General features: G+C 46.4%; 1 protein-coding gene across 1 annotated transcript; it reads left to right on the top strand.

Moving 5' to 3' along the window:
- Window positions 1–99: 99 nt before the first annotated feature.
- On the top strand, window positions 100–6,291 carry AHSA1 (activator of HSP90 ATPase activity 1). Its single transcript, XM_058807080.1, has 9 exons — window positions 100–304; window positions 654–844; window positions 1,022–1,104; window positions 1,758–1,875; window positions 3,485–3,573; window positions 3,901–4,035; window positions 4,793–4,894; window positions 5,433–5,484; window positions 5,904–6,291. Exons 1-9 carry the CDS (start codon window positions 225–227, stop codon window positions 6,074–6,076), a joined length of 1,023 nt encoding a protein of 340 aa, XP_058663063.1. The 5' UTR covers window positions 100–224; the 3' UTR covers window positions 6,077–6,291.
- Window positions 6,292–13,228: the final 6,937 nt, after the last annotated feature.

Genomic DNA, 13,228 nt, shown 5'->3' on the forward strand with positions numbered 1-13,228 from the left:
CGGGAGCTGTGAGCCGGCGGGGACGGGACGGGACGGGAGCACCAGCCCCCGCCCCAAGCTGCCTGCAGCGCGGCGGAACCAACGAGCCGCGCGGAACCAATAAGCCGGGGTGGCGCCGCGGGGGCGTGCCGGAAGGGCCCGCGCCGGGCGGAAGGCGGGAGGCGGCGCGGCGGTTCTAGCAGCTTCCACGGGCGCTCGGAGCGGAGGCGGCAATCCCGGTCCCGATGGCCAAGTGGGGGGAGGGAGACCCGCGCTGGATCGTGGAGCAGCGCGCCGACGCCACCAACGTCAACAACTGGCACTGGTGAGCAGGGCGGCTGCTCCCGGAGCCGCCCGCCGGCCCCGGCGCGGAGGGGGCTGCGCGGCCGGAGCCGCGGGCAGAGGGGCCGCCCCCGTCCCCTCCTCGCGGAGCGGTGCTGAGGCGGGGCTGGCCGGGCTGAGCCTCCGGGGCGGCCCCGGCTCCGTGCGGGTGTCCCGGGGTACCCGAGCCGAGGGGTGCCGGGGGAATGGCTGCAGGCGGCCTGGGGAAGAAATGTCTGTGTGTTTGTGTCGAAGCGGGGCAGGGAGACAAGACTGGGGAGCCCTGGATAGTCCCGATGTGCACTGTCAGCGTGGCCTGTCCCGCATTGTCACCCTGCTCGGTTTTCCTGCAGGACAGAGAGGGATGCCTCCAACTGGTCCACGGAGCGGCTGAAAGCTCTCCTCCTGCCTGTCAGGGTGGAGAGTGAGGAAGGGGCATGTGAGGTGACAGAAGTGAGCAAACTGGATGGAGAGGCCTCCATTAACAACCGCAAAGGGAAACTTATCTTCTTCTACGAGTGGGCTATCAAGCTGGCGTGGACTGGTGAGTGATATGTACCCCTTCTGTTTCAAGGTCAGATTCATGTATAATATCAAGGATACACGTCTCATTTGGGAAATAATAATAAAGGGAAGTGTCGTATTTGGATACAATACAAGTTTGCTTTGAAAACAACCAGAGTAAGAAAGGTTGATCTGAACAATATGATTATAATTGCAGGCACCTCAAAAACAGGAGTGAAGTACAAAGGTTATGTGGAGATTCCTAATCTCTCAGATGAAAATGACATCGATGAAGTTGAGGTAAGCAAAGCTGGATGTATGGACTATTCCAACAGGAATACTCACAGCATTAATATTTTGTTTCCTGTTACCTTTCTTAGAACATTTGTGTAGAATTTTTTACTGTTAGAGGCTGTTCAAGTTAACAGAATCAAAAAATGGTTTGGGTTGAGTGAGATCTTTAAAGGTCATCTATTACCAACCTGTCAGCCATGAGCAGGGACATCTGTCACTAGAGCAGGTTACTCAGAGCTCCATCAACCTTGCCTTGAACACCTCCAGGGATGGGGCATCCACAGATTCTATGGGCAACCTGTTCCATACCTTACTACCCTTAGAGTAAAGAATTTTCTTCTAACTTTAAATCTACCCTCTTTCAACTTAAAACCATTATCTTTCATTCTGTCACTGCACTCCCTGATAAAGAGTCGCTTCCCCATCGTGTTGTACCTTTATCAAATGAATTCCTGTCTCCTGGATGCAGAGGGCTCTGTAGCACAAGGAGGTATTCAGGCACACAGGTACAGTGCTGTAGGCTGAGAGAGGTGAAGTGAAGGATTAATAAAACTGCAGGGCTATTTATGAAAGTTTAGCCAGTCTATGATGTTGAATCGAATAATAAAAGAGCTGTGAACATAGGTCCTTGTTAATCAGTGCTTGTATTCATTGTTCAGATCCTTGTCAGCCTTGCTAAAGATGAGCCTGAGACTAACTTGAAGACCCTGATGAAGCAAGAGGGTGCAAAGAAAATTAGAGATGCAATGAAAACTTACATCAGCACTCTGAAAACGGGTATGTTACTGAGAGGACAAGTGTTATGGGAACCCATATGGACTAATTCTAAAGAAGAGTTGGGAGTAAAGAGATGCTCTCTCCATCTCAACAGAAAGATGTCAGAGCAAGAAGCATTTCTGCTTCACTGGGAAGAAGCATTTCTGGCTCTAGACAGCATAGCTCAGCCCAGAAAGACTGGCTCTGGTGGTAATACAGTAATGAACAGTAATTCTGAATTTATGTTTTAAAACTGAGAATGCCCTTCATATCCTGAAGCTAGGGAGAAAATGAAAGCCAGTAAAACATGTTGGTCACCCCAGTGACATAGTCACTGCCTGTGGCACAATCTGGCCTTCAGCTGGCTAACTGCCTTGGAAAGTGATATCTTCTCCACTTTGTAGTTTGTTTTGGATTTTTCTTTTCTTTCTTGCCACAGTAGTAAAGACATCTGGTGTTACTTGGGTTTTAGAATAACTGATGTCTGAAAATTGCTCTGCAGGTGTTGTTGGTGTCTTTTAATGACCTGTCTCAGCATCTGGATCAATTTTTTTTTTAAAGTTAAATCTGAGTCCAGCAGTTTGAGTTAAATCAATGCACTTTGGTTGCGTTTGGCTTTCCTCTCAAATACAGGCTGGGAATGCTACAGTTGCTTTTTATATCCAGTTAGCTATATTACATTACATGCCCTAGATATGCTGGGTACAAACCACCACTGATTGCTGTTTTTCCAGGATTAAATTTCTGTACTCTTGGGTTTTTTTCAGGCACTGTAGTGTTCAGGCTGGGAGATGCAGTCACCCAGTGAAAGATAAGAATGCTAATCAGTAAAATCTGTATGATCTTGTGGACTGCAATAAATGAGAATAAGTGGGAACCAAGTATTGCAGGGTACAGGTTTATGCACATATGATACAATTCTGCTTTCTAGTGGAATTTGGCTACTCTGAACAGATGAAGAGGCAGAAAAAGGAGCAAAATGTTGTATAATTGGTAAAAGTAGGAGTGACTGAGCTGGAGAAAAAGCAAATGTGATTCTGAACGAGGCTGAAGGTTCTGATGGAGTTACAGAAGTGTTAGTGCTGGTGGACAGAGTGCTGGCCAGGCTTGTCTGGCTTTCCATGTGCAGTCCTGGCATCTGGTGTCAATAAAGATAAATCAAAGAGGGAGTTGGAAGTTACTGTTGTTTACTGCAGCGATACAAGAAGTGAAAAAGCTTGGTTTGGTGTGTCTAGATCAGCAAGGCAAACGTTTTTGAGGTGTGATGTGATTGCAATTTCTATTAGAGAGTGAGAGAGGAAAAAAGCTACGTAAGCCTAAGGCTAACCAACCTTAATGTGAGAGCAGCGTGTGGAAGATGCTCTGTCTGGGCTGGGAAGAGGAGGTAAGTTCCTCATTGTTAGTGCAGACAGGTTCTGACAGGGCCTTTGGTGGAGAGTAGCGAGGGAAAGAATTAATTACTTTTGAAAAGAGGTCTGTTTACTTTTTCTGAACACTGTTTCAAGTTATGGATGCTAGCCAAGAGCAAGGGGAAAACCAGGAAGCCCTTTTTGATTGTGTATTTCAAAGTACACTCAGAAGGTTTACTTGATCTTTAATTGGTTTCATGGGCACATTCCTGTCTTTCCAGAATTCACCCAGGGCATGATTTTGCCCACAGTGAACGGTGAACATATGGAAACAGCACCTCAGGTGGCTCCTAAAGCAGAAGAGCGCAAGGTAAACAAAACTGCAAACATGCTTTGGGATCAGTGAAGAAAGGTATGCTGTATTAGATTCTGGGACTTACAGCAGCAACCTCTGTTGTGTATAGAGTGTATATATTCAGGAACTGGCAATCTTTGGAACAGATGTGACTGTTTCCATTGGCAGCACATGATGTTTCTTCCAAGCAAAGTGATAAATCTGCTTTTTACATTTAAGTATGGTCGTATCTTATTGCATCTTTACTAATAGCCTTGGTTTTTCCCCTTGCATATGTGAACCATTTGTTGATTTTTCAGTGAAAACAAGTGTATGTGTTTGTTTTCCATGTTGTTTTGTCAGACGGCTGCCAGGAGCAGCACTGCCATACCACAGTCCAAGTCCGTAGGAGTCAAGATCCCTACCTGTAAGATCAGTTTGAAGGACACCTTCTTAACATCTCCTGAGGAGCTCTACCGGGTATTTGTTACTCAGGAGGTAATGCCTGCCTTCTTCTCAGAGCTGTTCTTTGCGTATAGGAGGCTCTTTCTAGTAAGGTTTTTAAAAAGTTCTGTCAGACACTCACAATCTATGAGACTGGAATAAGAAAGCTGTTCTGCAGAGGTGTTGCTGAAAGCTTGTGTGTGCATCTTTTCACACAGCTAACAAGAGGGGAGTAGTGCCAACCAGAAGCAAGTTCCAGACTGCTGTCAGCATCTGTCTGTAGGTGTATCCCTTACTACATGTGGTCAGATCACTTGGGATTTACAATTGTGTGCTTCTGTTTTTTTTTTTTTTTCCTTTTAAGGTTAGGTGGTATCAAAAACATGCTTTGGGAATAGCTTCCACTTTTCTGCACTACATAGTTTAGGACAAGAGCGCAGCGTTGTATCATTATTTAAACACTGTCTTAGTCTTTTGTTCTTCCTATTTTGATAAGAAAAATGGAAAAGCAAAGAATATTTTTCTGAGAATTAGGTTTCATTAAGAAATCAACAAAGTAAATCACTGTGTGACTCAGAACACTGCATAGCACTATGAAAGCTGGAGTTTTTTTTCCTCGGGCAAGTGAAATGCTGCTGTAGTAGCTAAAAACTTGCTTTTCTGGCCAGGGGTTTTGTCTTTTGCTGAAGACCTTACACTATTGACCCACCTCCTCATCCAGAACTTTTGTAGCTGGGTGGGAGGCATTAGGCAACAAGTTTTCAGGAAGATAATGTCAAGTAACACAGATCTGCTCCTAAATTCTTTTCAGATGGTCCAAGCTTTCACCCACGCACAAGCCACCTTGGAGGCCGATAAAGGAGGCAAGTTTCAGTTGCTGGATGGCAGTGTCACAGGAGAGTTTGTTGACCTAGTAAGTACTAACCAGTTCAGGTGTATCTTGCTCAGAGGCAGCACTGTTATCAGGCTGTAACTTCCTATCAGTTCTGTTATAATGCTTTTGTTAGCTAACTGTGGTGTTCTACCTGGTGCCCAATAGTTACCTATAATTTCTGTGGCTATTGAAGCATTCCTAGTAGTATGGATAAATGCATGGCACTTCAGTCTGGGGAGAAAATGTGACTTCCAGTCATAGATCTCCCTGTCTTTTTGTGATTTTAGTTGTCAGGGGTTGGAGGAGTGTTAAAGATAGTAACTGACCCTTCTTCTCTTTGACTCAATTGCCACTAAAGTCTTCTGGACAGTCAGGGACTCTGTCTCAGTGTTTGGGGCTGCATGCCTTTCTAGAAGGGGATTGAAAAGAAAAGGACACTTAAAATCTCTTTCCCGCTGTGTGTGCATTTCACAAGGGATCTCTAAGATTTCATTCATATCAACACAATTCTAGATGTTTTCTATTAGACTGTAAGATTTCCCAAAATTGCTACTCAATCTTTGTCTTCCTTTTCAAGGTTCCTGAGAAGCAACTTGTTATGAAATGGAGATTTAAATCTTGGCCACCTGGTAAGTAGTCCAGAAGTGGACTTGCCTGTCTTTGAGGGATACCAGCCCCATTTGCCACGCTTTATTGTGGCTCCTGATCAGGGAGCACAGGATGTTCTGGGAACTGCTCCAGTGTTATCCCAGCTTCCTATTCCACACTATCATGTCTGTATCTTCAGCCACTGTGTAGAGCAGTGACCAGGTAGGAAGGATGAAGTCGCTGCTTGTGCAGCTGTAGCTGCAACTGCTTCAAGCCGCAGGGAGAGGGAGCCCTCTGCTAGCTGTGTTTCTAGGGAAGGCACAGCTGCTATACGCAGACCCTCTGGGAAGGACCTAGAAGAGTCTTAAGTGGTGCCCTGTGAAAGGAGGGGCAGAGCAGCCTGCAGGGGCTGTATGTACTGTACCACACACTGCTGACAGACCTGCTTTGCTTCCTCTAGGGCACTTTGCAACCATTACCTTGAACTTCAATGACAAAGGTGGCGAGACAGAGGTGTGCTTGGAAGGCAAGGGCGTTCCTGCCAGTGAGGAGGAAAGAACAAAGCAAGGCTGGCAGCGCTACTACTTCGAGGGCATTAAACAGACATTTGGTTATGGTGCTCGCTTGTTTTAATAGCGGTTGCTGGGAGGCTCTGCCTGAAGACTCTGCCACATGGACTGATAAAATTCTCGCCTGCTCCTTTCTAATCTTGGCCCTGCCGCTGAGTAGAGTGGGATGACAGGTGATGAGGAAGGCCATGGAGCAGCACCACTTTCAGTCCCTCACTGCTTTGTGCATGTCTTGTGCTGCAGGGGATTCTCTTACATGTACATACTTCTATTGCTAAATAAACCTAACTTAAAAAAACACTGTGGAATTTGTGTCCTCGGATTGGGTTGAGTTCAAAGGGTTGGGTGATCGGCTCAGGGAGGGATCTGTCTAGAAAAACACCGATCAATGAGGATTGCTGATGCCAATGTGATTTACTCCTCACTTCTGGGGGAGTACAGAGCATGAGCTTGATGCAGTTTTTAGTCTGAGCAGCTGCTCATTTTCCCTCTGCTTTTGATCTGCCAGTAGTAAATGTTTCAAACTCTTACCATTTTTGAAGGGATTTGTGATCCTGTTCAAGCTGTTCCTCTCCTTTGCATATCCCCTTCAACACAGTCATTTCTTACACAGTCATTTCTTACAGTCTGCTCTACAGGAATGACAATCATGCAAACCAGTGCTAGGGAAACTCCCACCCACAGAATGGTTCTAGAAGATTGTGGGGCCCAGGGCCAGCTACCTCCAAGAGCTTCAGGCCGAACCAGACTGGTTTTTTCAGAAATAAATTCCTCCCTCCATTTAGAGTTTACAGCATGCAGTACTTTTTGATCATCATACTTCAGCTATTGCTTTAATTGGTGAGGAAGAAAAAAAAATGCTTGTTCTCACCTGTTAATACATTAGTTCGTGGAGCTGTCTTCAAAAGCCATAAACTTGTTTATAGGAGGGGTGAAAATCTGACTGATCAGAAGTGTCAACCTGCTTAACCTTAAGGGTGAGAGAAGTGCTTGGTTTTCTTTTTGAGGCATGAGATTCTCTTGTATACTTTGTTTTTTCCTAGTGTTTTCTGCAGAGCTCCTTTAGTAAGCTAGAAGAGAGTGATGTTATTGGGTGAAATTTACTGGTTTGGGGATTTTTCTTGCTTTTTATTTTTTAAAATCTGAATTGTATGTGGTAACTGTTCCCTTCAAGAGAGGAGACAAGAAAAAAACCTAAGTGGTTATTTTAAAAAAGACCCTGAATGGAGTCTTGTTGGAGACTTGTTGGAGTCTCCTTTTAAACTATAAAGAGCATTCTGTCTGTTCTCACTACTCCAAAGTGCTGAAGTATGAAAAAATCATGATAAAGTGTGTACAGACAGACATCAAGAATGCAGCATGAACAAAATTCTGTAGTGTGTACTCATCCCTGAGCTGACCTGTGAGAACAAAGGAAGTTGTACAAAGAGGCAGCTGTAGATATGGCAGAGCTTCCCTGTGCCATGCAGGATTGTCTGCCCTAAAGCATGGCTGGCTGGGAAAATGGATGTAGGTGTTTTGCCAGGATTTTTGTGCACAGATGAACCCTGTGCACACCTGGTAGGCTGCGGGTAACGTGATGGAGCACACTGATCCCACTGTACAGCCTCTATGCTTGGTTTTCTGCTTGGGAAATCCTGGACAGCAGTGTGGGAAACAGCAGGGCTAGCAAGTGAGTTCACAGCCAAAAATTTGGTAAAAGGAGAGCAAAATTATTTAAAACCTGAAAAAAATGAGCTGGTTCTAGGTCAGCTTGAGGCAAAGGTGACAGCTGAGTTGTGATGTCTGTGCTGTGCTTTGGCAGCTGTGCTGTGGTAGCAGTGCTCGCCTGCTGCAGGCTCTGCTGCCACAGCTGGGCCAGGGCAGCAGAAGGCAGGCCCTGCTAATCACCTGCTGCTGGAAGGTTAGGAAGTGGGACAGGAAGGCAACTGAAGTGGAATTTTAATTGCCTTCCTTTCATCACAAGCATGGTTTACTTCAGGCATCCTGCTGCTACTCTAATAGGGCACGCTTTGGCCTCGGCCAGCAACCCACATGCATGGGGCTCATGGACTCAGGGCTTTTCTCAGAGGCCATTTGAGGGCTCTTCCAGCAAAACTGACTGCCCTGGGTTATGCTGGTGCTTCCCCAGCTGGCTCTCTGCCTTGCAGGCTGGAAATCAGCATCCCCAGAGCAGCAGACCAGGCTGTGTAATGTAGCCAGGCCTTGGCTGCCGTTCACATGTGAATCTCTTGGACGGGCCCAGCAGTGAAGGAAGGCTTGTGCTAAGGCTGTGCCAGCTCTAACAGGGCATAGCAATGGCAATTAAGGCCTTACACCACTTCAGACATTGACTTGGTGAAGGAGATCTGAGCCTTAAGTCATGCTAGAGAAGGTCACTGCACTACGGCCAGCAGACACACGCTCCTGCAGCTACAGCTGACCCCCAGTGCAGCTGCACGATGCTAATGAGAAACCCCAGACCTCTGCTTTGCTTGGAATTGCTGGAAAACAGTCACAGTTTAGTAGTCCTTCAGCTATTTGGGGAAGGGAGAGTTGTATAAGATTAGGGAGAAAAGCAAGGTTCAGTATACTCTGGCCCAAAGGCTCTTCAAAAATCTGACAGGGAAAAGTCCTGTAAATTAAAGAAGTCAAAGGTTAAAAAACAGAAAACAGAAGTGAATTTTTCACAGTGATGGAAGTCAGAGGTGGATCCTCACTGACTATGCTGTTATGAGGCACATGGAGATGAGTAAGAAGCAACCATCAAACAAACCAAAAGGGGTCTTTGAACCTTTTTAAGATTGTAGGCAATGCTCTATATAACAGTTTTATTAGTACATAAGGGAAGGCCTAATAAACCTGTAATGAATCCAGTACATTTCGGTATAGAAGATAATATACTTGGTAACTTAAAAGTAAAAAAATAATTACATTACCACTGGTGCTCTAAAAGACAAGTTTAGGAGACAAGTCTAGAATAAAAAATTATCTTGACTAAGTGGAAAAGTGAGGTCAGCAGGACTACAGCTGAAAACCTGCAGTGTGCTAGGGTTTGGGGCTTTTATCTGGTCTTCTGCTCCAGAGGTGTGTCACCAGCACAGAAGACCAATGTAGCTACACAGTGAGGTGTGTCCCTTCACAGGCCAGAACAGGAGTGTCTGAAAGGTTTATTTCTTCTCTGGAACTACAGTTTTAACTCAAGATCCACAGACCACAACCACACTTTGCTCTTTCCCAGGTTAATACCAGGCATTGCAGTTCAGACCTGCTGCACAGGCTTTGGCTAGACTCTCCTGGCATTATCATTCTCTTTTCTCCTTCCAGAGGAGATCCTTTTGGGCCCAGCTGGGCTTTTGTGTACTTTCTAAGAAGTGGATTCCTGGAGCTGGAGCCGTGAAAAAAATCAGGTAATGGGATCTCTGTTGCTGTAAACATGTTCCTACAAAATCTCATGTTCATCCCTGAGAGATGGGCTTTCCTCACCCTCCCTGTGCCCCAGCAAAATCTGGGCATGGCTCCTTCTGTGTGCAGACAAACACCACTGCATGCTGGGTGCCAGGACACTGGTCCAGCTCAGCTCCAGTCCAGGCTGGCAGACTGAGACAACAGCAACCAGTCAGGAAGTTTTGTGCTCAAAGCAGCAGGCAAAACTGAGTTTAAGACTGCCACAGACTCAATGTATGATTTCAGGTGACATCTCCAGGCCTTCAGCACCTGCAGAATTAGGGCAGGAATTCTCCTGCTTCCATCCTCTGTGGCTGTGGGATTTCTGTATCCCAGGAGTTTCACAGCAGGGTCCATCATCCAACACAGCAAGGACCTTGTTGCAGAGGACAAAAGCACATTAGGCATGTTATGTACACAGCAGTAACTGCTGCATGCTCCTCCAGGGAAAGAGTGACTTTCTCTGAGCAGAGTGGAGCTCAGCCTGCCACCCCTGGCTTGGGCTCCATGCAACAATGGTTTTGATGCTGCAGAAGGCCAGCAGGAAGCCCCTAGCATCCTTCACTGAGAGGAGGCACCTGCTCCCCAAGGCAGGGGCCAGCAATGGTGCCAGGCAGCTGTGAAGCAGAGTCCCATGCTAGAGTAGCAGATTAAGCCTTGACAGATGTGCAGCCAGCACAAAGCAAAAGGAGCAAGAGAGGACAGGAAACAGCTGGAAACAGCAAGAGCTTGGAAGTGTTTATGATTTACTCACTAAATTAACAGCAACAAAAAGTTGTTATCCCTAGAAAGCTTTGCAAACCCCCCTGCTATAATTAGCTGCTGGCTCTGGAGGTGGTTTGCCAAATCAGTTTTTTAGCTGGGATGGTGCTGGGTTTTTCCCCCCTGCTGTGGTGTGCTGGACCATCAGCCAGTACCCAGCTCTGGCCAGGCTGACCATTGAATAAAACCCAAGGTCAGGGCTGGGGCACAGGCAATGCATTTGCTTCTCAGCACTGACCCTGAGGGTCTTCTTGTAGGAGGCTCCCTCCCCTGAAAGCAGAACTTCACATATCCCATGGGCTCCAGAGTCTTTCTTACCTGTGACTTTTGCAGCCAGACAAGTTCAAATGCAAACGTTAAGGGAAGGAAGCAAAGCCACCAGGGCCCCAGCGGAGGCTGGGAACCCAAGACAGACAGTGTTAACCATAGCATCATCATCCCTCTCAACCAAAACAAATAGCAACACATGCTTCAGTCACAACCGAATGACATCAGCATGACATATACGTATATAAAGTGCTTTATTGCAGCATCAGATTAAAGAATTCTTCTCTGTGAAATTTTGTAGGAATAAAAGACATTTTATATATATATATTATATATATAAAAACCCAATAAACTTAAGGAGTGAAAGCTTAGAGATTCATCACTTAAATAGCAGTAGGCTGGACAGAATCTTTGATGGGATATAAAAATAAACACTTGCTTAATGTTTACTCTTCTCACGGTGTTCTGCAGAGCCTCATGGTGAGTAAGGTGCTTGTGGGAGGAACAACAGTGCTTGTTTCTCATGCTCCAGTTTATGCCTGTATTGTCCAAAACACAGAGGCAGCAAAGCAGAACAGCTACTTGGCTCTCAACTAGCTTTTGTGGGGACGTCAGGGAAGGGGGGAGTATCAATGCAAGAAATTTTTTTACTTGCCCTTGGACAGGAACTCCAGTTCTTACAGAAATTACAAGGTTTTTTTTCTGGGGGTTAGACTGGTTGACATAGCCAGTAAAGAGTAAAGAAGAGGGTAAAAATCCTGGGTAATACTCTCACTGTAAGAGCACTTCCTTAGAGAGCAGCCAGTCTAACAAACAAACTGGCTGAGCTTTTGCAAGCCTTCTTCAAGAAAGATTGTTTGTAAAAGTCCTGCTTCCATGCTTGGGTCCAATACTGAACACTAGGCACGTTCAACAGGAGGTTCTTTAAAGAAGTCTGCACTGATGGTAAATAAACTCCACTGGGAGTTTGGTGAAGTTAATGATGCCATATGGCATGCAAATAGAAATATGCTCTGCTGAATGACTGCAGCTCACAAGCTCATCCTTCCATGGTTTCAGACACGCATGGCTTCCTTTGCTTCCATGTCTCTTGCTGAGGCTCCCTGGCTCCCAGAACCAAGCCACCAGATCACTGTCACCCCTCCTGACCACCTCTGCATGACCTACCTCTTTGCCAGAAACTAGTGAGTGAATGACTGTCTTGGCCAGGGAACATGCAGTGATCATGGAAATGTTCCAAGGTCTCCATCCATGCTTATCTGGTTCCTTATCAGGTTCTCTTCCTTCTCACCATTCACAGAACACTGGGCATCTCAGACTGCATGTCTGTTGGGAAATGGATGATGTCTGCCTGTATTTTGATAGAACCCATATCCAGACTCTAGGGATTCGAGGGTGTAATAACAGTTGAGTAAGAATAATTCAGCGATAACTTCATTAATACTTTTGTTTTACCAGCTATGAAGTCTTAGGTATGGTTGACCAAGGATGCAATATTCTATCAGTAACCAAGGCAAATGGGTCAACATACACACAACAGATACAAAGACACTCCCAGAAAGACTCCCCAAAGAGCTTTCAGACCAAGAATATTCACTGAGGCTGGAGAAAGCTCCTGTAAAAAGGACAGACAGTACAGGATGGTCAACTAAGGACCTCTGCAATCATTTTTTTCATTCAACAGTGCCATGCAGAAGTACATGGAGTAGCTAGCAGCCTTGCATGAAACCTCTAGAGTAGAAATGACTCTATTCTTCTTTATATGTGCTTGACTTTTATTTCCCCTGATGTATAAAATTTCTTAAATAAAAGCTATAAATCTTCTGCCAGTTCAGCAACTGAATGTCCAGGGACAAAGGTGCTCAGCCTAGTTTCTCTGCAGAAAAGCTTCCAAAATATGCTGGGAGACACTGCCATGGACCTGTGAAAAGCTGAATAAAACCCAGGCAAGATCAAAGTGTCAACAGAGAGCATCACGATCCCTGATCTGTGGACACCAGCTATTGACATTATTAGCACGTGTGTCTTCCTCCTCTGGAGCCACACTTGTGAGCCTGGCCTGGAAGCGAGCCTGAGGGGTCCATGGCTCAGTTTGTCTGGGCTGCCTCCATGTGGGAATCTGGGCAGACACAGACTGGAGCAGCTGGGGATATGGGCAGACTCAGCATGGAGCAGGGCTAGCTTGGCTTAGTGCTTTTTGCTCCTCATCAGCAATGGCATGAGCAGTGGCTAAGAGTGGGAAACATAGGACTTTCTTTTGGGCTGTGTCACAGGTACTCCTGAGACCCTCTGGGGACTGCCAAGGGGCCAAGGTCTGGTAGAGGGCTAGTGCTGTGACTTGCCCAGATGCTACCACCCTGCTCCTCCAAGAACCACAGCAGAGGGGCTGAAATGCACACAAGGTGGCGTCCCCATGCTCATCTCCTCTGAGGTCCACCTGTGTGTAGCTTTGGCAGCCAAAACCCTGGTGCCTAGGCAATCTTGCCAAGCAAGCCCAGGCAGCCAGTGCCCCTCCAGCCCACTCCCCCAGACCCATAGATCCATAATCCTTTCCCTGCTCCTTCCCAACCATGCATGCACAAACCCAAGGATGGGGGGCCTGGCTCTGTATGCCTGGCTGGAACAGCCCTGCACTCTCTAGGAAGACTTATCCCCAGTTTCAGACATAAATCAGGGCAGGTGTAGAGACCAGAGCAGGCAGCCATGCCTGCAGCAGCTCCTCAGGTGTGCTCTGAAGCCAGCAGGAGATGAGCCCTCTTCA

This window comes from Ammospiza caudacuta, chromosome 6 (genome assembly GCF_027887145.1).
Source record: "Ammospiza caudacuta isolate bAmmCau1 chromosome 6, bAmmCau1.pri, whole genome shotgun sequence".
Classification (NCBI taxonomy): Eukaryota; Metazoa; Chordata; class Aves; order Passeriformes; family Passerellidae; genus Ammospiza; species Ammospiza caudacuta.

Excerpts from the sequence above, each read along its gene's own strand:
- AHSA1 (XM_058807080.1), top strand. The coding sequence starts at position 225 with ATGGCCAAGTGGGGGGAGGGAGACCCGCGCTGGATCGTGGAGCAGCGC. Across the intron at positions 1,105-1,757 it reads ATGACATCGATGAAGTTGAG|ATCCTTGTCAGCCTTGCTAA; the intron begins GTAAGCAAAGCT and ends TTCATTGTTCAG. Across the intron at positions 5,485-5,903 it reads ATTTAAATCTTGGCCACCTG|GGCACTTTGCAACCATTACC; the intron begins GTAAGTAGTCCA and ends TGCTTCCTCTAG.